This window comes from Giraffa tippelskirchi, chromosome 10 (genome assembly GCF_054371585.1).
Source record: "Giraffa tippelskirchi isolate mGirTip1 chromosome 10, T2T-mGirTip1v1.2.pri, whole genome shotgun sequence".
Taxonomy (NCBI): domain Eukaryota; kingdom Metazoa; phylum Chordata; class Mammalia; order Artiodactyla; family Giraffidae; genus Giraffa; species Giraffa tippelskirchi.
In genome coordinates this window covers 106,817,058-106,843,822 of record NC_137284.1, presented here as the reverse complement: position 1 = coordinate 106,843,822, position 26,765 = coordinate 106,817,058, and the positions used below count along the sequence as shown (strand labels likewise).

Sequence of the window (26,765 nt, the reverse complement as noted above, 5' to 3'; positions counted from 1 at the left end):
TTATTGCCCTGGAGATTACCATTAATAAATTAAAACATTATAATTTGGGTTATTACCAGCTTAGTTTCACTACAGTACAGTAGGTTTGCTCCTGTGTACTTTCATTTCCTTTTACCTCCTTTGTGCTCCTAGTGTCATACAGATTACTTCTTTCTAGTTTATAAACCCCAAAACAAAATTTAATAATTATTGCTTTGTAATTTCAGTCACTCAGTTGTGTCTGACTCTTTGTGACTTCATGGACTGCAGCATGACAGGTTTCCCTGTCCCGTTACCAACTCCAAGAGCTTGCTCAAACTCATGTCCATCGAGTTGGTGATGTCCAACCATCTCATCCTCCGTCATCCCCTTCTTCTCCCGCCTTCACTCTTTCCCAGCATTAGGGTCTTCTCCAATGAGTCAGTTCTTCACATCAGGTGGCCAAAGTATTGGAGTTTCAGCTTCAACATCAGTCCTTCTAATGAATATTCAGGATTGATTTTCTTTAGGATTGACTGGTTTGATCTCCTTGCTCTCCAAGGGACTCTCAAGAGTCTTCTCCAACACCACAATTCAAAAGCATCAATTCTTCAGTGCTCAGCTTTCTGTATGGTCCAACTCTCACGTCCATACATGACTACTGGAAAAACCATAGCCTTGACTAGATGGATCTTTGTTGACAAAGTAATGTCTCTGCTTTTTAATATGCTGTCTAGGTTGGTCATAGCTTTTCTTCCCAGGAGCAGTCATCTTTTAATTTCATGGCTGCAATCACCATCTGCAGTGATTTTGGAGCCCAAGAAAATAAAATATGTCACTGTTTCCATTATTTCCACATCTATTTGCCATGAAGTGATGGGACCTGATGCCATGATCTTAGTTTTCTGGAATGTTTAGTTTTAAGCCAACTTTTTTGCTTTCCTCTTTCACTTTCATCAAGAGGATCTTTAGTTCCTCTTCACTTTGTGCCATAAGGGTAATTGCTGTGTAAAGTGTTCCTTTAAATCAGGTAGAAGAGAGTTGCACATAAAAATTACATTTGTGCTATCTTTTGTGTTTACTTATTATGTAGTGTTTCTTTCTGATTGTGAGGAATTCTCAGTTTTTGCTTATCAGAGAATGTCTTAAGTTCAGCTTTATTTTTGAAAGATGCCTTTGTTAGATACTGAATTCTTGGTTGACAGTCTTTTTGTTTTAATGTCTTCAGTATTTCATCTGTCTACTTTCTGGCCTATGTGGTTTCTGATGAGATGTTAGTCATTATTCATATTGAGTCACCTATATATGGTCATTTAAGTCTCTTGCTGCTTTCCAGATTCTTTGTCTATTTTTTGACAATTTGATTGTGATGTTTGTAGATGTGGATCTCTGCTTTTTCTCTGAAGTTGCTAAGCTTTTATTGTGTGGACATGTTTTTCTTCAGATTTGGAATGTTGTCTGCCATTGTTTCTTCAAACATACTTTTTGCCTCTTTCTTTCTCTCCTTGTCTCTTTCCCTTTGTCCTTTTTTCCAGTACTTCATGGACTCCCATTATGTGTATGCTTGATTTTGTTCCACACTTTCTGGTTGTGTAGTTTTTTATCCCCTCTCTTATTACTTCCGTTCCTTAGCCTGGTAAATGTTATTTGACGATCTTATTTTGCTAGCTCGTATCAGTTTTTGAACCTCTCTCTCTAGTGAAATTTCACTTCAGTTATTCTACTTTTTATTTTCTTATTCTACTCTTTATTTTCTTTATCTTTGCTCGTGCTGGGTCTTCGTTGCTGGGAGCTCTTCTCTGGTTTTGGAGAGTGGGGGCTTTTCTCCCCCTGTGGTTTCTCACTGTGGTGGCTTCTCTTTTTGTGGAGCGTGGGCTCTAGGGCGCATTGGCTTCAGTAGTTGCCAGACATGGGCTCAGTAGTTGCAGTTCCCAGTCTCTAAAGCACAGACAGAGTAGTTCTGACACACCAGCGTATTTGCTTTGTGGCATGTGGGATCTTCCCAGACCACGGATCCAACCTGTGTCCCCTGCATTGGCAGGCATATTCTTTACCACTGAGCCACCAAGGTAGCCCTCTACTTTTCAACTTGAGGATTTTTAGTTGGTTCTTTTTAATAATTTCTTCCTGTTTATTAATCGTCTCTATTTGGTGAATGTAGTTCTTATACTTTCTTTTAGTTTTTTAGAAATGATTTCCTTTAGTTATTTGAATGTATTCAAAATAGCAGATTTAAAGTCTTTGCCTAATGTCTGAGTTTTCTCAGGGTTAGCTTCTGTTGATTGCTTTTTTCCCCCATGAATGTGTACTTTTAAAAGTATACTTTTATACTTTCTTGGGGTTTTTTTTTGCATCTCATAATTTTTTGTTGAAAACTGGGCATTTTAAGCAAAACAGCGTGGCAACTGTGGTCAAATTTTCCATCTCCCCTCTTTCCTCCACCCCCGGGTTTATTATTGTTTTTTATTGTTTAGTGACTTTTGGGGAACTAATTCTGTAAAGTCTGTTTTCTTTGTCTTGTTTTGTCACTGAAGTCTTTAGTTATCCTGGTGGTTGTTTGTGGGGTCTTGCAAGGAGTCAGACAGGTCAGATAATCTTTTTGGGGAATGGAGCTTTGAAGGAGCCTATTCTCTTCCAGTTGCTGACTGGGTGCTGATTTTTGCCATGATTGCGTGATGTTGGTTTTCAATGCTACTGTACAACTGGTGAGGGAAGATATGAATGGGCAAGTTAAAATGCAACAAGAACTGCTATTTTTACTGACATCCAGCCCTTTTTCTTGAGTAAGTGTTCTTTGAATTGCTGTAACCCTGTTGTTCATTTCGAGAGTTCAGAAGAAATTGATTCTGACAATTTTGCCTCTTACTGCTTCTAATGAAGGAGAGAATTTTCCTAAGTCTTTACTCTAGTAATTTCTTTAATGTCACTCCACTGTATATCCTTTTGTTTTCCAGTGTACACATAAGAGAATCTTTAAAAGTAAATATTACTGTGCCAGCTGTCTAATAGTAGTTTTTCTTTTTCTTTCTTTTTTTTTTAATAGTAGTTTTTCCATTCAGTATATTGCTATCTGTCATGTCTGTTCTTCTAAAAGTTTTAATGGCTGCATGGTGTTTTAACACACGGGAGTAACACAATATATTATTTGTTTCACTTGTTTTTGAAACTTTGGTTTTTATGATTTTTCATTATCCTTAACAGTGCTTTGTTGAATGTTATTTTATCTAAACCTTAGAAATTTATAAGGTATAAATTTGTAGAAGTGGAATTTATTGAATGTGAGAGCATGAAGACTTAAGTTTTCGATGCATGTGGCCAAGTTGATCTTTAGGGAAGTGGTTTCATTTTATATTCCACCAGTCATGTGTGAAAGTGCCTGTTTTCCCACATTCTTACACACTACTGGGTACTACTGTTCATTTAGTTTAGTGCTCTCCAGTAGATCTTTTGGTAATTATGAAAATGTTCTATATCTATGAAATTTCTATTTCTATATCTAGTAGGATAATCACTACCAACATGTGGCTCTTGAGCACTTGAAATGTAGCTAGTCCTAAATAAGTGAAAGTGAAGTTGCTCAGTCGTGTCCGACTCTTAGCAACCCCATGGACTGTAGCCTACCAGGCTCCTCCATCCATGGGATTTTCCAGGCAAGAGTATTGGAGTGGGGTGCCATTGCCTTCTCTGAATAACGGGCTACTACTTATCAATGTCTATATCATCCTTACTCAAAAATGCATAATACAGTTGATCCATCAGTTATCCATTTTAATTCATATTAATGTCATTTCTCTTTACTACACATTTAAGTAAAGAACAATACTTAACCCATCTTTAGTCATTCATTCATTTTTATTCGTGTATATACTTCTTGATTCTATCAGTAATATTGTTATAATACTTTTTTTAAAACTTCTTGAACCACGAAGAATAAAACAAGGTCCCTATATATTCCTGACATCTGTCTATAGGGACACTCCTAACTAAGGAAATGAGTCCTAAATAAGATGTGCTATATTTCAAAGCAAAAGCATGTAGAAAAACTAATAATGTAAAGTGAGTCATAATAACTTCTTATATTGACTGCATGTTGAGATGTTAATATTGTATATACATTGGGTGAAATAAAATAATGTGAATTTCACCTTTTTACTCTTCATGTGTCTAATATTTATTACACAGGTAATTCATCTTATATTTCTATCAGTTGTTGTCTAGACTGTAGTCCATTCTTCCTTTAAAAAAAAAACCTTGCTTCATTAAAGCTTATGCTATTTAATAACAGTATTTTCTCACCCTTCTTAAATTTGGCAGATACCTTATCCCTGTTTTCTCTTTATTTGTTAAAGATGGCACCAAACAGTTTTTCTTTCTACTCCAAGCCCTGTTATCATTCTGGGGCATATTTAGTGACCATGTGTAAAACTTGTTCAGTAATTTACTTACACATTATCTGGGATTATTGTTGAGCCATCATTTTAACAGCTCCATGTGGTCATCGTCTGCAACTTCTATTCCACCTCTGAAGCCTTAAGTATATGGCTTTTTCTGTCTACAACTTCATATTCTTTTAGCTGTCTCATATCTTGACTTCCTACCTTGGATCCTTGACCCCCTCCTTTTTGTTCAGTGATTCACTTCAACCATGCTTGTCAGCTCTCTTGATGCCTTGTAGTTTTTGTGCGCCCTTTCTGCAACAAAATAACAGCTTCAAATAGCAGTCTTGGCTTACATTCAATTACAGATTGCTACTGGAGTAAAAGATCACATGGTTCAGTTCAGTCACTCTGCTGCTGCTGCTGCTAAGTCGCTTCAGTCGTGTCCAACCCTGTGCGACCCCATAGACGGCAGCCCACCAGGCACTGCCGTCCCTGGGATTCTCCAGGCAAGAATACTGGAGTGGGTTGCCGTTTCCTTCTCCAGTGTATGAAACGGAAAAGTGAAAGTGAAGTCGCTCAGTCGTGCCCGACTCTCAGCGACCCCATGGACTGCAGTCTACCAGGCTCCTCCGTCCAGGGGATTTTCCAGGCAAGAGTACTGGGGTGGGGTGCCATTGCCTTCTCTGTCAGTCACTCAGTTGTGTCCAATTCTTTGCGACCCCATGGACTGCATCACGCCAGGCTTCCCTGTCCGTCACAGATTTATCCTAAACTAGTGGACAGAATTGCTTGGCTGCCTGCTATGTGTTCCTAGCCCTTCTTTTTGTTTTGATGGTTGCTGATTCAAATCTTTATCTCTTAAAACTCCCTGGTAAGTCCCTTTAGGATTAGCAAATGATTTTTCTCTCTGATGTTTAAAGAAAATCCTGTCTTGCACTCCAGAATGTTATCTGTATCCTAGTTTACCTTCCTTTTTTTAGCCACTTGTCTAGGTAATGCTTTTTTAAAAATTTATTTTTATTTTAAAAAATTTATTTGTTGAAGTATAGTAGATTTACAGTGTTGTGTTAATTTCTGTTGTGCAGCAAAGTGACTCATTTATGTACACATATGCATTCTTTTTTATATTCCTTTCCATTGTGGTTTATTCCAGGGTATTGAACATAGTTCTCTGTGCTATGTTCTAGGACCTTGTTTATCCATTCTATATGTAATATCTTGCATCTACTGACCCCAAACTCCCAGCATTTAAGCATGCAACTATCCTTTTTTTTTTTAATTCCTAAAACCCTGCCTTAACGCTTTGTTGTTCTCTAAATTCTACTTTATTGCTCTTCTGCTCACAGATAAGCATTCAGAAAGAATTGACTTGTTTACGCTCACTGTCTGCAATTACTCACTGTTTATTTATTTCCACTGTGCCTCCATCTATCTCTCCCTTATCTGTCCGATGGTCTGACAATGGTCCCTGATAATGTTAAATAGATTCTTTTCTATCTCTGTATTGACCACTCCAGAGCATTTGGTACAGTTGACCACTTCTTGAAGGAGGCCACTACAGTTGACCTCCTTGAACTGCTTCTAAAAACTATTTTCCTCATTCTTCTTTTTTCACCTTTTCCTAGGTTGTGTAGGTGATAGTAGTGGGATTTTGTTGTTGGTTGTGGCCTGCTTCCTACTTGGAATACTGTATTTGGATTCATAACCCATGGCTTTCATACCATTTAAATGTTGATGACTTAAAATGTTAATATCTGCCTTAAAATGTTAGTATCTGCCTAACCTAGACATTTCTAGAACTTCTAACTTGTATATATATAGCTGCCTACTAGATATTTGTTTTCCTAAAGCCCATATTTTAGCACCTTAAACTGAAGTGAATTTTGCTTTTAGTGACTGGAACCACCATTAATCCAGCTCAAACTAAATTTATAAATTTAGAATTTATGTCTTGCTGTTCCCCCACAAGTTAGAGACTTGTCACTTCTGCTCATTAATATCTAACCCAGTGTTGCCCATTAGAAGTTAATGCAAGTCACATATATAATTTAAGTTTTTCTGGTAGCCTAGGCTTCCCTAGTGGCTCAGATGGTTAAGAATCTGTCTGCAGTGCAGGAGACGTGGGTTCGATCCCTGGGGCGGGAAGATCCCCTGGAGAAGTAAATGGCAAGCCACTGCAATATTCTTGCCTCAAGAATCCCATAGACAGAGGAGCCTGGTGGGCTCTAGTCCATAGAGTCGCACAGAGTTGGACAAGACTGAAGTGACTTTGCATGCAGGCATGTTAAAAAGTTGAAAAGAATGAATTTAATTTTAGTATCAGATTTTTATATAGCCCAGTATAGCTAAAATTTTTTTTCAATATGTAATCAGTATAAAAATTGACATTTCATTCTTTTTTTCATAATAAGTCTTTAAAACCTGATTTGTGGAACTTCCCTGCTGGTCCAGTGGCTAAGGCTTCATGCTCCCAGAGCAGGGGGCCCAGGGTTCAATCCCTGGTCAGGGAACTAGATCCCACATGCTTCAACTAAGACCCGGCACAATCAAAGAAATAAGTAAATAAAAATAAGTATATTAAAAAAAAATCTGGTTTGTATTTTATACTTAGTATGTGTGTGAAAGTGGCTCAGTTGTGTCCGACTCTTTGCAACTTCATGGACTATACAGTCCATGGAATTCTCTAGTCCAGAATATCGGAGTAGGTAGCTGTTCCCTTCTCCAGGGGATCTTCCCAGTCCAGGGATCGAACCCAGGTCTCCCACATTGCAGGTGAATTCTTTACCAACGGAGCCAGAGCATATCCCAATTCAGACTTGCTAAATTTCAAGTGATCAATAGCTACATGGAGCTAGTGGCTACCGTAATGAACAGTAGTGTTCTAACTTAATTTCTCTTAATCCTTGCTACTTCTGTCATGGTTCAGGTCCTAATTTCTTCCCGGGGCTACTGCAGCAGATCTTGAAATTGCTACCAGTATCTCCTCAATATTCTTGTTAGTTGTAATTTTCTAAAATATGAATGTGACTTGGCTTGTTAATTAATTTGATAGTGCAGTTTTCTGCTTAAAATCCTTTAATACTCTTCATAAGTTTTCAAGATGATGCCTCATCTGAGTTCTTTACTGTGGCTTACAAAGTCCTTTGTGATCTGAATTTTGCTTGACTTCCTACTCTGCGTCTCTTGGACCTTGATTATGAGGTGTACTGAACTATTTTTAGTTACCATAAAGATCTGTACTTTCTTCCCTTGCTTTTGGGCCTTTACAGTTGTTAGTTTGCTTGCCCATATTGTGCAGCACCTACCCACATTTTTCATCAGACTAAGGCCTACTAGTCCTTCAGAATCTGAAGATTCTGACCACAGGATGGGAGAAAGCACCCTTCCTTTTTGTTCTCATAGCTGTCTTCCTGTGCTTGCTTCCATTATAGTATTTATCACTGTGTTAATAGAATTGCCTTCTAACTTCTCTGACCTCAGATTCTTAGTTTCATAAACAGGGACCTTGTTTTTATTAGTTTCTATATCCCTAATTGGTATTTGGTAGCTATGTTAAATGAATGAGTGTGGCCAGTAATTCTACAAGAAGAGATTTAAATTCCAAGTTCAGAGCAAAGAAAAAATTTTATTTAAATTTTTGTTACCTCTTTTTTACATGTATTCATACAGATATTAAAATCTTTTAGGTAGAGTAACCAAGAATCCAGAATAAGATTAAGAAAGTAAAAGTTGGTTCTGTTTGTGCACAGTTCATCTCAGTAAAAAGAGAGGAACTAGGGGCATGCAAACTAAGGTATGACCTTTAAAGAAAATTGGGGAGTGGACAATAAAGCTAATATTTAGGAAACACATGATCCTGTAACATCTTAGTAGTGTTATTATTAAATCTAGAATCTAGGTACTTTTGCACCAGTTATATTTAAAATACTTAAGACTTTTCAGTAGTGAAGTTCTGTAACTTTCCGCTTGAGTTATGTAAGAGATGGTAGGAATTTCAAGTGTTAGATAGTTTCGTCTATGTGTATGATATAAGGCTTCTGTTAGAGTTAATAAGTAGACAAGTAAATTTATGTACCTTTGTCTTTTGTAGTGAGTGGTTGTTCTTGTGTTTAGAATTACATAAACTTGAGGAGAAAGCGTGTAGTTTATCTATGTTTTAAAATTCAAAGTGATACAGCTTGAATTTGAAATTATGTAGAAAAGACCAAACGTTACCTTTGAAATTTTAAGATACATATGTAAACCTTCCTTGAATCTTTATAGTGGGATTTTTTTTTTTCTTTTTTATTATTGTAGTTACTAAGTGGAGAAATAGAACCCTGGTCATATTTAGGTAATTTGGGGCTGAATATCTCTTTTGTAAAGTTGGAGAGTTCAGTTCAATCGCTCAGTCATGTCCAACTCTTTGCCACCCGATGGATTGCAGCATACCAGGCTTCCGTGTCCATCACCAGCTCCCGGGGCTTGCTCAGACTTATGTCGGTGATGCTGTCCAACCATCTCATCCTCTGTCGCCCCCTTCTCCTCCTGCCTTCAGTCTTTTTTCCCAGCATCAGGGTCTTTTCCAGCGAGTCAGTTCTTCACATCAGGTGGCCAATGTATTGGAGTTTCAGCTTCACGATCAGTCCTTCCAGTGAATATTCAGGACTGATATCCTTTGAGATTGACTGGCTTGATCTCCTTGCAGTCCAAGGGACTCTCAAGAGTCTTCTCCAACACCACAGGTCAAAAGCATCAATTCTTTGGTGTTCAGCTTTCTTTATGGTCCAACTCTCACATCCTTACATACTTCCTGGAAGAACCATAGTTTTGACTAGATGGACCTTTGTCGGCAAAGTAATGTCTCTGCTTTTTAATACGCTGTCTAGGTTGGTCATAGCTTTTCTTCAAAGGCGCAAGCGTCTTTTAATTTAATGGCTGCAGTCACCATCTGCAGTGATTTTGGAGCCCAAGAAAATGAAGTCTGTCACTGTTTGCATTGTTTCCCCATCTATTTGCCATGGAGTGATGGGACTGGATGCCACGATCTTAGTTTTTTAAATGTTTAGTTTTAGGCCAGCTTTTTCACTCTCCTCTTTCACTTTTATCAAGAGACTCTTTAGTTCCTTCCTCTTCACTTTCTGCCATAAGGGTGGTGTCATCTGTGTATCTGAGGTTATTGATATTTCTCCCAGCAATCTTGATTCCAGCTTGTGCTTCATCCAGCCTGGCATTTCGCATAATGGTCTCTGCATGTAAGTTAAATAAGCAGGATGACAGTATACAGCCTTGACATACTCCTTTCCCAATTTGGAACCAGTCTGTTGTTCCCTGTCTGTTTCTAACTGTTGCTTCTTGACCTGCATACAGATTTCTCAGGAGGCAGGTAAGGTGGTCAGGTATTCCCATCTCTTTAAGAATTTTCCACAGTTTGTTGTGTTCTACACAGTCAAAAGGCTTTGGTGTAATCAATAAAACAGATGTTTTTCTGGAATTCTCTTGCTTTTTCTATGATCCAACGGATGTTGAAATCTCTGGTTCCTCTGCCTTTTCTAAATCCAGCTTGAACATCTGGAAGTTCACAGTTCCCATACTGTTGAAGCCTGGCTTGGAAAATTTTGAGCATTACTTTGCTAGTGTTTGAGATGAGCAATTGTGTGGTAGTTTGAATATTCTTTGGCATTGCCCTTCCTTGGGATTGAAATGAAAATTGACCTTTTCCAGCTCTGTGGCCACTGCTGAGTTTTCCAAATTTGCTGGCATATTGAGTGCAGCACTTTCACAGCATCATCTTTAAGGATTTGAAATAGCTCAGCTGGAATTCCATCACTTCCACTAGCTTTGTTCGTAGTGATGCTTCCTAAGGCCCACTTGACTTTGCGTTCCAGGATGTCTGGCTCTACGTGAGTAATGGAGAGAGTTGAAGGTTCATAGTAGATCCTGTAAAAATGTTTTAATTGGGGAGGGAGGTGGGAGTGGGGTTCAGGATGGGGAACACATGTAAACCCATGGCTGATTCATGTCAGTGTATCGCAAAAACCACTACAATATTGTAAAGTAATTAGCCCCCAACTAAAATAAATAAATTTATTTAAAAAATAAAAAAATAAAAAAAAAATATTATGTAATCGTGTCAACACAAAAAGAAAAAAACTAAAGAGGAATCATGTGGTCTAAAAAAAAAAAGTCTTAATTTTCCCTCAAATTCTCACTTTTATTGTTTTATTACAACTCAGTTTTGTTGTAGTTCCCCAAAAGCATATTTAGCAGTTTTCAAAATAAGGTGCTGTTTTTCTCCTTTGGAAAATATGTGTTAATTTATAAATATTAATATTCAAGTTTTTAAAAGGATAATGGATTTTCAGATGTCAAGATTTTGATTACTTTGAAATAAGAGCAAATGATAGAGAATATAAACAAATCTTAAGAGTTCCAATAATTTATTATTGAAACCTTTTTGAGGCGTCTTGTTCTTTGAATATAATTGATTTCTACAAGTAAGTTTAAGTAAGTTAATCACTGCAATTACTGGGTATTGTATTTAAGTTGATTTTTCCACAGGTAGTGAAATAGCAAGCAATGGAATTGTAGCTTGATTTTCTTAAATGTGAATTTGACATAGAGATCTGGCATTATCTTTTAGATAGTTACCAAAAGATTTAACATGTGTTTTTAGAGAAGATGATTTGATAACTGTTTCTTCTTGCATAACTGATGATTGAAATCAAGTAATACTCTTAAGGTATTTTGGGTGAAGCCTGGGTGAATATACTTTTATCTACATTTGCATGCTTATAAGTGTCACAGTTACGTCACTCGGGTCTATAAATAATGTTTCTTTATCCAGAGATTATATTTCACACTGGCAATGTGAGCATTATATTTGTCCAGAAAAAGAATCAGTGGGTGGTTAAATCTTTTGAATTACAGACTGTGGTTGATTTTAGAATTTGGGGAAGGCAAGATTCTTATGAAATGTGAAAAGTCTATGTGTTTTAGTCAGCCAGTGTTATATTTTAGTATATTCCCTAAATCTGTCTTTTGTGTTTAGACACAGTTTCTTTCTCAGGAGAAATTTTCCTGAAAGTGTATTTTTGTTTATTTTTTTAAACAACTCCTGTGTATCAGCACTCTGTTAGGAATGTAGAGACAAATATGACATGATTTTCTTCCTCTGGGAAATCAGTCATATGGAGAAACTGGCAAATGACATGCGTAATTTTAAAATAATTTGAAACATGTAATTATTTTAAAAATTTTATTAGCTAACATATACAGAGAATTATCTACCCTCAAACTAGTCAGTCTTCTTCCTCACTGTGTTACTGAGGCTGCTCTTGTGTAGAATCACCAGTAATCTTATTTCCAAATTTTATGGTCACATCTCTGGTATTTTTCATTTGACTTTTCAGTAGCATTTAACACAGTTGAGTAACCTTGAGCCAGTTCTAGTTTTCTTTCCTCCTCACTGACTGATCTTTCTTACTCTTTTTCTGCCTAACATTTCAGTGTTGGAGTGCTCCAGGAAACTGCCTGTGTGCTGTGCTGTGCTTAGTTGCTCAGTGTCTGACTCTTTGCGATCCCATGGACTATAGCCCACTAGGCTCTTCTTTCCATGGGGATTCTCCAGGCAGTAACACTGGAGTGGGTTGCCATGCCCTCCTGCAGGGGCATCTTCCTAGCCCAGGGATTGAACCCTCTGGTCTCTTGCATTGCAGGTGGATTCTTAAGCCACCAGGGAAGCCCCAGGAAACTGCCTAGAACCCCTTTCATCTAGAATCTCTCTTTGAGAATATAACTCTCTCCTAGTACTATCTATATGCTTATGTTTCCTAAATCTGTATTTTCAACAACAACCAACCCTGCAATTTCTGAATTCATATGTTTAATTGCCTATGACCATTTCTTCTTGAATATGTAATAGAGTCTTCAACACATTCAAAGCTTTTTTTTTATTTTGGTGATTTTGGCCCTCACCACTCACTCTTTGCCTCCTCTTTGTCCCCTCTTTCCCTGGAGATATCACTAGCCATTGAGTTGTTCAAGTCAAGTAGTGAGAGTTACCTTTTGTCTCTTTTACCGATCACATGTAATGCACCAGAAGTGTCCTAACAATTCTTCCTTCAAAACCTGTTCTGAATCTTTCTCTCTCCTTACATCCACACCATCTAAATTCAGTATACCCTTTCTTTCTTTAACTATTGTAGTAGGCTTCTTAGCAGTTCTCTTATTTCCATTTATTCTCTTAGCAGTAAGAACTATCTTTAAAACACAAATCAGGTCAGGTCACTTGCCTGTGTAAAACCCTCCAGTGGCTTCCCATCATGCCTAAAATAATACTCAGATTTCCTGCTTTGACTGGGTCCCGCATTATCTGGCCCCTGTCTGCTCCCTGACCTATTTTCTATCACTTGTCCACTGGTCCACTACCTTACTTCTTTGGAGTTCATATGCTTTGTTTTTGTTCCTGAAAGTACCAGGTTCACCCCCACTTTAGGGCCCACCTCTTTGCCCTAGAATGCTTTTCCCTGTTTTCTTACTTCAGTCTCCCAGTTTTCCCTAAGACTGTTCTGTGACTTGAGGATAAAGCAGTGAATAAGACACAGGGGTAGACTGAGGCATTTTTCTTACACCTTTTGTATGGTGGGTTTCTTGAACATGTAACCTAAAATATTTTCTCTGAAACTTCTTCAGTTCTCTCAGATGGTTAGATGGCTTCCTCTTTTTGATGTCACAACTTCTGTAATTCCTTTAATCTGTACCTTGATGGAGTTTACGTTCTAGTTGGAGATGGAGTGAGTGGAGATCACCATAAAGAAGATTTGTATGTATATTAAATGGTGGTAGGCGCTAAAGGGAAAAAAAACAAAGCAACAAGATGCTGAGATGAGGAGTAGGTTGTAGTTTTAGGTAGGGTATTCAGAGCAGTCCTCTCTGTGGAGGTGACATTTGAATAATCATTGTCTTTTCTAGGTTGTGATATAACTCATAGATTTGTTCAATATAGAAAAAAAGACATACCCTTTTTACGGACATTTTGTCCAAAGATAGTCTTATTTTCTTCTCTGTGCTTCATTCATTGCCTTTCAGTTTTTATAGGTCACATTTACTTCATCTTTCCATTTGTTATTGCTTGCAGTCTTTAGCTTCCTTTCCTATATCTCCAAGTTTGCATTTCTTCCAATTCTGAACTTTAGTTTAATTACTTGAAATATAGTAATACTATGTAAAGATCCTAGTGAAAATATTGGCATTTATCTGATCTGGTCTGTCTTAATCCAGTGACTGACAAAGCAAAATTGTATGAAATTTACATTTTTTTTTTCCTCCTTGGAATTTAAAGTTGATTCCTGTATATCTTCTTGAAATTTCGTACTTTACACTTTTTTCATCATTTCTTGTAAGACTTCAGGTACAAGGCATAGTGATTGTCCTTTATGAAAAGATAGGAGGTCTTTGATTCTATGTTTTATCAGGAAAGTTGCTAAAATGAACTCACTGGGCCTTATATCCAACAAAAAAATATTTCCTTGATGTGAGTAGAAAAAAGTCTACTTTCAGTATATTTGTAATTTACCTCTAATTTGTTGAGTTACACTTAAGTAACTTTCATTTTCCCCCCCTCTTCATTTTACTATGTTCCAATGGATATCTCTCCCTTGTTTGGACTGAATGTGCCATGAATGATTCTTGGAATTCCTCGTTTACTGTTCCTCTGTGGATCTGTTCTATTGGAATCTGGAACACTGGAATGATGGAAATATGTTCTTTACAAAGTAGCTGTGAGTATACTACATAATTAATACAGAGGCTTTTTTCTGGTCTAAGTTAAATTTCAGTTACAATTGGATGAAATATAAATCAAGGAAGCTTTAAATTTTAATACATAGTCTTAGCTCTGCACATAGGCTTTCAAATATTTGACTTTAAAATATTCTGATCAGTGTCCTAACTAGTATATTTAAAATTAGCCTCTAATTTAATTGGCTTACTTATCTGCTCAACATTTGTCTTAAAATTAATTTATATGAATTTTAAAAAAGGATAAAAGATTGTGGATGGAATATTTAGTTATATATGTGATACTAGTGAGGAATGCAGGGTGCTGTTCTTTGTTAAATCCAAATGTATTGAATTATTACTTTGATCCCATATGAGTGTTTTTGGATGAGAATTTAAATGTGGCAAAAACCTTTAAGAGAAATGTGTATCTCTTAGGAATATTATTTTTAAATGATGAATGCCATTATGTTTTAATGATGAATAAGACCTACCTCTAAGTAAATTAATCAGTAAGACTCTACTCACTCAGATGGTCTGAACTATGGACAGTATTTCTCACCAGTGGGTAAGTTGAAAGTCACACTGATTTTCTACGCCAATTTAGAAGTAGGTTTGTATGAATTACTCATGAAATTATTGGTGAGGTCATCAAAGAATCAAAAGCTATACAGAAAACAGAATTAAAGTTTACTTTAAAACCCGGATAAATCTGATGTTCCGTAAAAACATTGAGGTGACATTACTGGACCTAGTATAAGAGTTTGAAAGATAATGTTTACTGATTGACATTGATCATGAGAGCTTTCAAGAGTTTATGAAAAATTTTTAAACTCCACATTTTGATTTTATTTCATGAATAAGAAGGTGAATTTAAAGAAACTCCTGCCTGTGGTGTTTAGTATGAGCAAAGGGATAAGAGTCCTTAATATAATCTTATATAAGATTATATATATAATATAACAGGGAATATATGTAATATAACATAATATATAGCATAATATATTATAATGTATTATTAATATAAAATATATAATTATATAATAAATAGTATAACAGGGAAGCCTGACATGCTGCAGTCCACGGGGTCACAAAGAGTCGAACACAACTGAGTGACTGAACTGAATATAATCTTAAGGGGATTTGAATTTTTTTATTGTGAAAAATCCTTTGTTGTTTTTTTAGTTGCTTGATCAAAATCTTACTATTAGTAACTTACTATAAATTGAAATCTTTGCTCTGAGGCAGGTTTTTTAAATTTTGATTTTATTCTCTTGGGTTTTTATAATTGACTCAGTTGAGTTCAGTTCAGTTGCTCAGTTATGTCTGACTCTTTGCAACCCCATGGATTGCAGCACGCCAGGCTTCCCTGTTCATCACCAACTCGCCGAGCTTGCTCAGACTCATGTCCATCGAGTCAGTGATGTCATCTGACAATCTCATTGACTTTTATAATTGACTACTGTTAATCAACTTGTGCTCAATTTATTCTGTCCATTTCTTCGATTAACTAATACTTTTATTGGTAATACTATAAAGTCAGTTTGATTCACCATGAATAAGAGTTTGTATGATTTTCTAGAAATAGGTTAATGAAGAGAATTTGAAATGTATGATAGAAACATTTTGTTGACATATTAATAATTGAGCCCTTTTTACTTTTCTCAGCAACAGAAGAACCTTGAAGGCTATGTGGGATTTGCAAATCTCCCAAATCAAGTATACAGAAAATCAGTGAAGAGAGGTTTTGAATTCACACTTATGGTTGTGGGTAAGATATGATTTCTCACTAAAGTTGAATTTTGATCCAAGTTTCAGACTATTTAATGAACTCTGAATGTTTTAAGAAAACAGTAGCCCAAATAACTGCAGCAACCATGTTATATATTTTTTTTGTTATGCAGATACACTTTAAAATTTAACTTGGTGGCATAGTGGGATTTAAGTATTTTCTTGCCTCTTTTTTGTAGGTGGTGCAGTTTTGGAAACTGCGGGGAAGGGAAGTAGAAGTTGAAAAGCAGTGGGAGGTGGGTAGTGGAACAGAAAACTGGAGAAGTTCTCTTCAGTTGATACTACAAAAGGAAATAGCATCTGGTGGTTACTTATTACTCTAGGATAGTTTTATTCTTTGGCTCATGTAGTGCATTGAAGCCATATCATCCGAGTGTTTAACTTAAACATATGTTCTCTAAATCTGAAAAAGAAGGATGGGGTAGAGGATCATAATTATGCAGTGATTACCCTGGGAGTTCATTCATTGAGTGTAAGCCCTGGAATAAATGAAATATGACTCTCCTTCTTCTTTGGTTCACTCTTATTTTTCTCTTGTATGTGTTTCATCCTATAAACACCTTTCCCTGCCTATAATCGATTTTAAGAGATTGTCAGGGGTTATTTTGACTTTAGTTTAGTAACATCATCATATATGAAAAAACACTTTACCATGTGTAAGATTAGTTTTCTTAAATGACAGTCTTAATCTTAAATGACTTTATAATATTTTCACCTCATATAGGCTGACTTTATAACCTGGCTCCTCAGTTTGATGCAATTTATTGTATTTCTCTATTTGTTTTAAGAAGATGGAAGGCAGAACTATTGGATTAACCATCCTTGACAAAATTGAGTTGATGCTGGACCTTCATGTATTGTGCATTAAATTTTGCTAATTATATTCCACGCCTGATATTTTGTTTTGGTATTGAATTAGGTATGAAATACTCCTTCATTGAAGGGAAGAATATTTTATCAACTGACCAGAATATTTTGCCTGAGGGTTAGTTTGTGGCTGTTCGGAAGTATCTGCATTGTAATAATTCATAGTTAAAATGTGGTACAAAATCTGCAAACTTGATACTTGTCTGTCTCTGGCTGAATAAAAACTATTGTATACTTGGCTTGTAAATTGCTGCTGTAGAGCAGGGGTGTGGGTCTAGATAGGTGAATAAAATATGCACGACACACCTCTTCATAGGTTGGTAACATAAATTGTTACACATGAAGAAATACTGCATCTTATATTTACATTTACTGTGTAATGTTAGTGATCTTAAATGACAAACTATAGACAAATAAAACATCATTTTTTTAATTCGTAAAAAAACCTCCTATGTCCATTAGGAGAACTATAACAGTTTTCAAAAAATTTTTATTATTAAAACTTAAAAAGTGACTTTTTGAGTGTCTGCTTAGTAATGTCTGGGAGTCAAGGCTAGATGTTTGGTTTGAAATTGCTGTGACATTTTTCCAGGTGAAAGATATATAATAATCAGCTGATCTCGACTTTTAGAGGAAATATGGAATCTCTGAATGTAACTTACTGGTCCTTTTTTGTTGTTGCCACATTTAATACTTGCACATTTTATATTTAACACGTACATTTTATTTAATTAAATCAGCCATTAAACACGTTGCAGCTATGTATTGTTAGTGTTGTATTTTTTTCCGTTAACTAATACATGCCCTCATAGATATATTCAATCAGTGTTATCACCATGGGAGCAAGATGCTGATTCTTACTAGTTTTTTTGGTTAGACCTTTTGTCAACTACGGCTTGTTTTTTCTCTTTGATAAGACTTAAAATGAGAATAAAAGAGAATGGGTATCAATATTATTATTCTGTCCTCCCCCTCATACCTTGAACATTACTGTTTAATTAGCTGTCTTTGTGTAGACTTGAGTACAAGTCAGTCTGAATCTTTTCAGCTACATAGTTGCAATGTGTGACACATGAAAGTCACCTTTTAATATACATTGTTTTTCAGACTGCAGGCCATTTCTGACAGCACTGTTTGTAAATCATCAAAAAGCTAAAGCCAACCTTGCTGTAACATTCTTGACTTAGAGACTACAAGCTATTCCTTATAAGCTGAATCCTCATTTTTGTGATTTATGCTCAGAGCAGCTTTGACTCTTAAAACAGTTTTTGGTTTGAGATTTATACATTGATACAAACTGAGAATCTATATTTAACAGTTGATTTCTTAATCTCTTCACCCTTTGCTGGGAAACCTTTATCCAGTAACCTTGCTTCATAAGCAATATTTATTATTTACTTGGACTTTTTTGTATAAAAGAGGCATATTGGTATTCCTGTATTTTCTTGCCTAAAGGAGCTTATAATTTATATAATGATACAAAATATACATAAAAAGATAACATTTTCAGGAAGTAAATACAAGTTAGTAGAGTCATACAGAAATTAAGAACAGATGTTTAAAGGTATAGGAGAGCTTATCCCTGGTTGGACATTATTACTGCCTTATTTGAGGAAGAGGTATTAGGGCAGATTTTTGAAGAATAGAATTGGGATAGACATTGAGTGGGCAGTCCAGTTGGAAAAACAATAGCTAACAAAAATCAGCACCTACATAACATTATGTGTCAGGCAATATTTCAAGTACATAAAGTATTGACACTTTATTTCTGTGTGTTAAGGACTCATACAGTCCTTAACAGTAACCTTATGGTATAAGTATTATTGTTTTCTACATTTTAGAGATGCAAAAACTGAGACATGGAGATATTAGTTAGTTGCCCATGGTCACACTGCTATCAGAACCAAACCCAGTCTATCTGTGTCTGGTGTGTTCTTAAGCACTATGCAGAGGCTCATTTGGAAATACTGGGTATAGTGCATCCATTATGCTTTGAACTTGTATGATTTTAACTAGATATTCTGTTTTCCCTAAAAAAATTAAAGAGACAAGAGGGACAGACAGAAAAACGAATGAGAATTGTAGATAACTTAAATAGTGCAAGCGGTTTTTTTCTGCCATTCTACTGGAATGAGTTTCTGTCCTAGGGTCAGCATGAAGTGGGAGAGGTGAATTTTCTGTTCCCGTAGTCATTTCAGCTTCCACATATTTTCATAGTGTGTGCATCTCACCTTGCTCGGTTAGTCTAGATGCCTTAACATAAACAAGTTACTATTTAAGTGCTCAAGAAAAAGGTACCTGTTTCAGTGCAGGAAGAAGACAAGTTGTCAGGTTATATGTAATTGTGCTTTATGGATGATATAGAGGAGCAGAGGGAGATTTAAGATTAATTGGCATTGTACATTGATTTTAGGATCCTACCCTGAAGAGTTCACTTTGTAATAGTTGGAAATAAGGCTGGAAGGGTAGGCTAGCGTAGATTTTAAAGACCTTGATTGCCTCCAGGATGAAGAGTTTGGAATTCTTGATTTTGAGTCTTTATTTGAAAATTTAGTTTAAAACCCAGTGTCAGGAACATTAAATAATGAAGACAGTTAGGTCTCTAATGTAGCAAAGTGTCAAACCTGTTTGGGCTCGGAACTTGACAATTCTTTGTGTGCTTCTTAATTAGACTTGCCTGTGCTCTGAGATGGAAATGGCAACCCACTCCAGTATTCTTGTCTGGAAAATCCCATGGATGAAGGAGCCTGGCATGTTGCAGTCCATGGGGTCACAAAGAGTCGGACGTGACTGAGCGATTTCACTTAAAAAAAAAAGCATGCTCTGAGAATAAAATGTTAATTGTAAATTCCTGATTTTACTAGAATCTTTCAAAGAGGTAGAACTCACGTAGATTGCTTTATCTGACCAGAAAATATTTTGAAAAGTAAGTGGCATTAAATCTGTTACTTTGGATTTTTTGAAGATAAAATTCAGCTTAATCATTTTTATAATGCTAAGCTTTGCAAAATTTTTATAGCAGAGGTTTTTTTTATTGTCATAATTTAGTTGACCTATATCAAATGTCTTTAGTAGCACTGGCCATTTTTTTTGGCAGAAGGAACTTAGAACATGGTGCTTTAGCCATTTTGGGGATTCAGAGTTTATCATAATATGTATTTTATGTATGACTTATTAGTAAAGTTTAGGAGGTATTTAATGAGTGACAGAATAAACAATGACTGTCATAGATAATTTCCCCCCGCATTCTTGTTGGTGTTTATATTAATGTAGGTACAGTTAGTTAATTAGTTGAAGAAATTGAAAAGTAGTATTGGCCATTTTGTATCTAGGTTATTGGGCATTTAGTGGCATTATGCTTAATTCTGACATTAAGATATGTTGAATACTTGAAAAGCTTTAATACTTCAGAATTTTCTGCCCTGAGCTCTGTATTTTTATTTTGCTTTTAGTAATAAAAGTAATTTAACCAATGATGATTGCACAACGTTGTGAATACAGAAAAACCACTGAGTTGTACACTTTAAAATAGTGCATTTTTGTTATAAGAATTTTATTTCAAAGAAGTAATTTAGCCAAAGCAGAGAAAGTTTAGGGGAAAAAAACTCACCCACTATTTAGATTTTTGTATCCCTTCTAGGGGTTTCAGCTACATATTTTAAAAAGTGCTTTTGTAATAAAGTTAATGTGTTTCATTGTAGAAGTTGGGAAAAGCAAAATGAAAATAAATATTACCATAATCTGTCATCCAGTGGTAACTCTTAAGCATAGAAACATAATGTTTTTGTTTGTATGTATCTGTCATGTCTGTGATTGTCTTATAAAATTTAGCAGTAAATTATGATCATCTTTTAATATTAGATATTTTTTGATAATCTAGCTATGGTTGAGTTGCAGATTTCATTGGCTTTTGTAGGTTGGGTATACCAAAATTTGCCTTGTTGTCCAGTATCAATATAGTAGAGTAAACATGGTTATAGTTATATCTGTCCTTGCAGTTTTATTTGCTTCTTTAGGATAAAGCTTTGTAAGTTTGAATTGGTATTTTTTTTTTTTTTTTTGAAGGCTTATGAGTTGTTTTAAGGGTTTTAATACAGAATGTGGTCCACTGGACAAGGGCATAGCAAACCACTTCAGTATTCTTGCCTTGAGAACCCCATGAACAGTATGAAAAGGCAAAAAGATAGGACACTGAAAGATGAACTCCCCAGGTCAGTAGGTGCCCAATATGCTAATGGAGATCAGTGGAGAAATAACTCCAGAAAGAATGATGGGATGGAGCCAAAGCAAAAACAATATCCAACTCTGGAGGTGACTTGTGATAGACGCAAAGTCCGATGCTGTAAAGAGCAATATTGCATAGGAACCTGGAATGTTAGGTCCATGAATCAAGGCAAATTGGAAGTGGTCAAACAGGAGATGGCAAGAGTGAACGTCGACGTTCTAGGAATCAGCAAACTAAGATGGACTGGAATGGGTGAATTGAACTCAGATGACCATTATATCTACTACTGTGGGCAAGAATCCCTTAGAAGAAATGGAGTAGCCATCATGGTCAACAGAAGAGTCCAAACTGCAGTACTTGGATGCAATCTCAAAAACGATAGAATGATCTCTGTTCGTTTCCAAGGCAAACCATTCAATATCACGGTAATCCAAGTCTATGCCCCAACCAGTAACGCCGAAGAAGCTGAAGTTGAACGGTTCTATGAAGACCTACAAGACCTTCTAGAACTAACACCCAAAAAAGATGTCCTTTTCATTATAGGGGACTGGAATGCAAAAGTAGGAAGTCAAGAAACACCTGGCGTAACAGGAAAGTTTGGCGTTGGAGTACAGAATGAAGCGGGGCAAAGGCTAATAGAGTTTTGCCACGAGAGCGCACTGGTAATAGCAAACACCCTCTTCCAACAACACAAGAGAAGACTCTACACCTGGACATCACCAGATGGTCAACACCGAAATCAGATTGATTATATTCTTTGCAGCCAAAGATGGAGAAGCTCTATACAGTCAGCAAACACAAGACCAGGAGCAGACTGTGGCTCAGATCATGAACTGCTTATTGCCAAATTCAGACTTAAATTGAAGCAAGTAAGGAAAACCACTAGTCCATTCAGGTATGACCTAGATCAAATCCCTTATGAGTATACAATGGAAGTGACAAATAGATTTAAGGGACTAGACCTGATAGACGGAGTGCCTGATGAACTATGGACAGAGGTTCGTGACATTGTACAGGAGACAGGGATCAAGAAAATCCCCATGGAAAAGAAATGCAAAAAAGCAAAATGGCTGTCTGAGACCTTACAGATAGCTGGGAAGAGAAGAGAAGCGAAAAGCAAAGGAGAAAAGGAAAGATATTCCCATCTGAATGCGGAGTTCCAAAGAATAGCAAGGAGAGATAAGAAAGCCTTCCTCAGTGATCAGTGCAAAGAAATAGAGGAAAACAACAGATTGGGAAAGACTAGAGATCTCTTTGAGAAAATCAGAGACACCAAGGGAACATTTCATGCAAAGATGGGCTCGATAAAGGACAGAAATGGTATGGACCTAACAGAAGCAGAAGATATTAAGAAGAGGTGGCAAGAATACACAGAAGAACTGTACAAAAAAGATCTTCACGACCCAGATAATCACGATGGTGTGATCACTCACCTAGAGCCAGACATCCTGGAATGTGAAGTCAAGTGGGCCTTAGAAAGCATCACTACGAACAAAGCTAGTGGAGGTGATGGAATTCCAGTTGAGCTATTTCAAATCCTCAAAGGTGATGCTGTGAAAGTGCTGCGCTCAATATGCCAGCAAATTTGGAAAACTCAGCAGTGGCCACAGGACTGGAAAAGGTCAGTTTTCATTCCAATCCCAAAGAAAGGCAACGCCAAAGAATGCTCAAACTACCACACAATTGCACTCATCTCACACGCTAGTAAAGTAATGCTCAAAATTCTCCAAGCCAGGCTTCAGCAATACGTGAACCGTGAACTTCCAGATGTTCAAGCTGGTTTTAGAAAAGGCAGAGGAACCAGAGATCAAATTGCCAATATCCGCTGGATCATCGAAAAAGCAAGAGAGTTCCAGAAAAACATCTATTTCTGCTTTATTGACTATGCCAAAGCCTTTGACTGTGTGGATGACAATAACTGGAAAATTCTGAAAGAAATGGGAATACTAGACCATCTGACCTGTCTCTTGAGAAACCTGTATGCAGGTCAGGAAGCAACAGTTAGAACTGGACATGGAACAACAGACTGGCTCCAAATAGGAAAAGGAGTATGTCAAGGCTGTCTATTGTCACCCTGCTTATTTAACTTATATGCAGAGTACATCATGAGAAACGCTGGGCTGGAAGAAACACAAGCTGGAATCAAGATTACCAGGAGAAATATCAATAACCTCAGATATGCGGATGACACCACCCTTATGGCATAAAGTGAAGAAGAACTAAAGAGCCTCTTGATGAAGGTGAAAGAGGAGAGTGAAAAAGTTGGCTTAAAGCTCAACATTCAGAAAACTAAGATCATGGCATCTGGTCCCATCACTTCATGGCAAATAGATGTGGAAACAGTGTCAGACTTTATTTTTTTGGGCTCCAGAATCACTGCAGATGGTGACTGCAGCCATGAAATTAAAAGACGCTTACTCCTTGGAAGGAAGGTTATGGCTAACCTAGATAGCATATTTAAAAGCAGAGACATTACTTTGCCAACAAAAGTCTGTCTAGTCAAGGCTATGGTTTTTCCAGTGGTCATGTATGGATGTAAGAGTTGGACGGTGAAGAAAGCTGAGTGCCGCAGAATTGATGCTTTTGAACTGTGGTGTTGGAGAAGACTCTTGAGAGTCCCTTGGAGTGCCAGGAGATCCAATTAATTCATCCTAAAAGAGATCAATCCTGGGTGTTCATTGGAAGGTCTGATGTTGAAGCTGAAACTCCAATACTTTGGCCACCTCATGCGAAGGGTTGACTCATTGGAAAAGACCCTAATGCTGGGTAGGATTGGGGGCGGGAGGAGAAGGGGACGACAGAGGATGAGATGGTTGGATGGCATCACCGACTCGATGGACATGGGTTTGGGTGGACTCCAGGAGTTGGTGATGGACAGGGAGGCCTGGCGTGCTGCAATTCATGGAGTCGCAAAGAGTCGGACACGACTGAGCGACTCAACTGAACTGAACTGAATATTAATACCAAATTGACCTACGGTAGATTGTATACCATTTTGCACACTAACCAGGTGTTGATAGCATACTGCCAACAGTGGATATTAAAGTGTTTCTTTGCCAATTTAATACCTAAAAATTGATGTCTTATTTTCATTCTATATAGTATTGTTGCTGGTTAACTTTTTAATTATTTCTGTTTATCTTTGGTTTTATAAATCATGTATTCTAGTTTAATCTTAAAAGCTATATTCCTTTTTTTCCTAATGTAGATGCTCTAAGAGTTTTGTTGTTGTGGTTGGGTATTGACTCTGTTTCCCAAAATTTTTCTTGTATCATGTTATACATTAACCTGATTTTTATATTGTCCATGTAGTCTTTTTTTCTTTTGGCTTGTGTCTTTGTTACCTGTCTGCTTTATTCAGTCTTATTAGGGATTCCACTGTATATAAGTATATAGGCTAAAGTTTACTTTTTTTATTTTGCAGTTTAGATACATGTGAATTTTTTTGATGTGAGATGTGAGTCAGGAATTTGATATTTATTTTACCTTATTTTTTAAATGGTTAATTAGTCTTCCTAAAACCATTTATTACAAGCTTAAATTTTAAAGATATATGTGCTTGGTTGCTTCTCTTTCTCAACCTTTGGTTTAGTTCATTCTAGTTCTTCCTATATAAACACTATATTACATTATTACAGTTATGCTAGGTCGCCTCAGTCGTGTCCGACTCTGTGTGACTCCATGGACTGCAGCCCACCAGGCTCCTCCGTCCATGGCAGTTTCCAGGCAAGAGTACTGGAGTGAGTAGCCAGTGCCTTCTCTGTATTACAGTTATAAATTACAGTAATTATGTTGTTTCTTCTATGGGAAGATCACTGGAGTTTATGCTTATTCAGGGAGATAGACATATAAGTAAACAATATGTGAAATAATTAGATTGTATTGTTTTCTAGGAAGAAATAAACATGGTGGAATCTGTTTAGGGCCTCAGTTAGATGCACCTCTCAAAAAGGAGACTTTTACATAATAATGCTTGAAATGTGCAAAGATTAACAAATAGTAAAATATGAAATGACTTACCAGCAAAAGATAATTATCATTAACATTTTGCTATGTTTATCCTCAATGTTTTACTTTTGACAGCTGCATATTTCCAGCTGTGGCTGTCTCAAATTTGAGACTCTCATTTGACTTTTGAATGATGTGTGTGTTTAATTTTGTAATAATGCTGCAGTAAAAATTTTGGAGAATGGAAATTTTGGTCAACATTTTAACTGAGATGTTTAATGACTACATTGTATTCTAATTTGTGACTGAATATATGACAGTTTTTATAGCTTATTTCTCTATTAATGGACTTTAAATTTGTTTTTACCCTTGTTACAAATGACAGGGCAATGGAGATCTTTAAACACATAGGACTTGTGTATATATATTGGGAGCAGAGGGCAATATCACTGTTTATAGTCCCTGAAGTTGGATTTTTGCAGCAAAGTGTTTGAATATTTTGTGGCTCTAGAAACATTAGCAAATTATTTTCTTAAAAGCTTGTGCTACTAAATTTTTTTTTTAAAGGGAAAATATATTTTTCCCGAATTTTAGGAGATTCATGTTATGTTGAGGATATCCCATTCTGTGTATGCTCTAACTGTTACAGATGCTTAACGGGAAAATGTGAAGATAGGTGAAAACACTGTAAGGGAATATAGTAGAGAAGAACAAAAGTCAAGTTAACTACACCGCGAATCATTAAAGTGATATTATCCACCTTACCTGCCTCCTGAGAAACCTGTATGTTGGTCAAGAAGCAGCAGTTAGAACTGGACATAGAACAACCAACTGGTTGCAAATTGGGAAAGGAGTATGTCAAGGTTGTATATTGTCATCTTGCCTATTTGACTTCTATGCAAAGTACATCATAAGAAGTGCCGGGCTGGATGAAGCTCAAGCTGGAATCAAGATTGCTGGGAGAAATATCAATAACCTCAGATATGCAGATGATATCACCCTAATGGCAGACAGTGAAGAGGAGCTAAAGAGCCTCTTGATGAAGATGAAAGAGAGTGAAAAAGCTGCTTAAAACTCAACATTCAGAAAACTAAGCTCATGACCTCTGGTCCTATCACATCACGGCAAATAGGGAAAAAATGGAAAAAGTTACAGACTTATTTTCTTGAGCTCCAAATTCGCTGCAGATAGTGACTGCAGCCATGAAATTAAAAGACGCTCCTTGGAAGAAAAACTATGACAAACCTAGACAGCATATATTAAAAAGCAGAAATAACACTTTGCGGACAAAGGTCCGTCTAGTCAAAACTATGGTTTTTCCAGTAGTCATGTATGGATGTGAGAGTTGGACCGTGAAGAATGCTGAGCACTGGAGAATTGATGCTTTTGAACTGTGGTGTTGGAGAAGACTCTTGAGAGTCTCCTGGACTGCAAGGAGATGCAACCAGTCCATCCTAAAGGAAACCAGTCTTGAATGTTCATTGGAAGGACTGATGCTGAAGCTAAAACTCCAATACTTTGGCCACCTGATGCGCAGAACTGACTCATTGGAAAAGACCCTGATGCTGGGAACGATTAAGTGCAGGAGGAGAAAGGGGAGACCGAGGATGAGATGGTTGGATGGCATTATCAACTCAATGGACATGCGTTTGAGCAAATTCCAGAAGATAGTGAAGGACAGGGACGCCTTACATGCTGCAGACCATGGGTGACAAAGAGTTGCTTAACGACTCAACAACCAACAAAGATACTAAAGATTATGGAGCTGACTTTTTAAGTGGAAAGTAGGGGGGACTAGGGCTTCCCCGGTGGCTCAGCAGTGAAGAATCTGCCTCCAG

At 36.7% G+C, this 26,765-nt stretch overlaps 1 protein-coding gene across 9 annotated transcripts in view; it reads left to right on the top strand.

Moving 5' to 3' along the window:
- Positions 1 to 26,765, top strand: part of SEPTIN7 (septin 7) — a 93,764-nt gene that overhangs the window by 21,916 nt on the left and 45,083 nt on the right. For 4 of the 9 annotated variants that reach the window (XM_081534240.1, XM_081534243.1, XM_081534247.1 and 1 more), the window contains exon 2: positions 15,765 to 15,867. In XM_081534240.1, the coding sequence (XP_081390366.1) occupies positions 15,765 to 15,867 (103 nt within the window). Of the gene's footprint in view, positions 1 to 14,072; positions 14,665 to 15,764; positions 15,891 to 26,765 lie in introns of those variants that run through there. The other 5 variants (XM_081534248.1, XM_081534245.1, XM_081534242.1 and 2 more) reach the window with 5 other exon arrangements.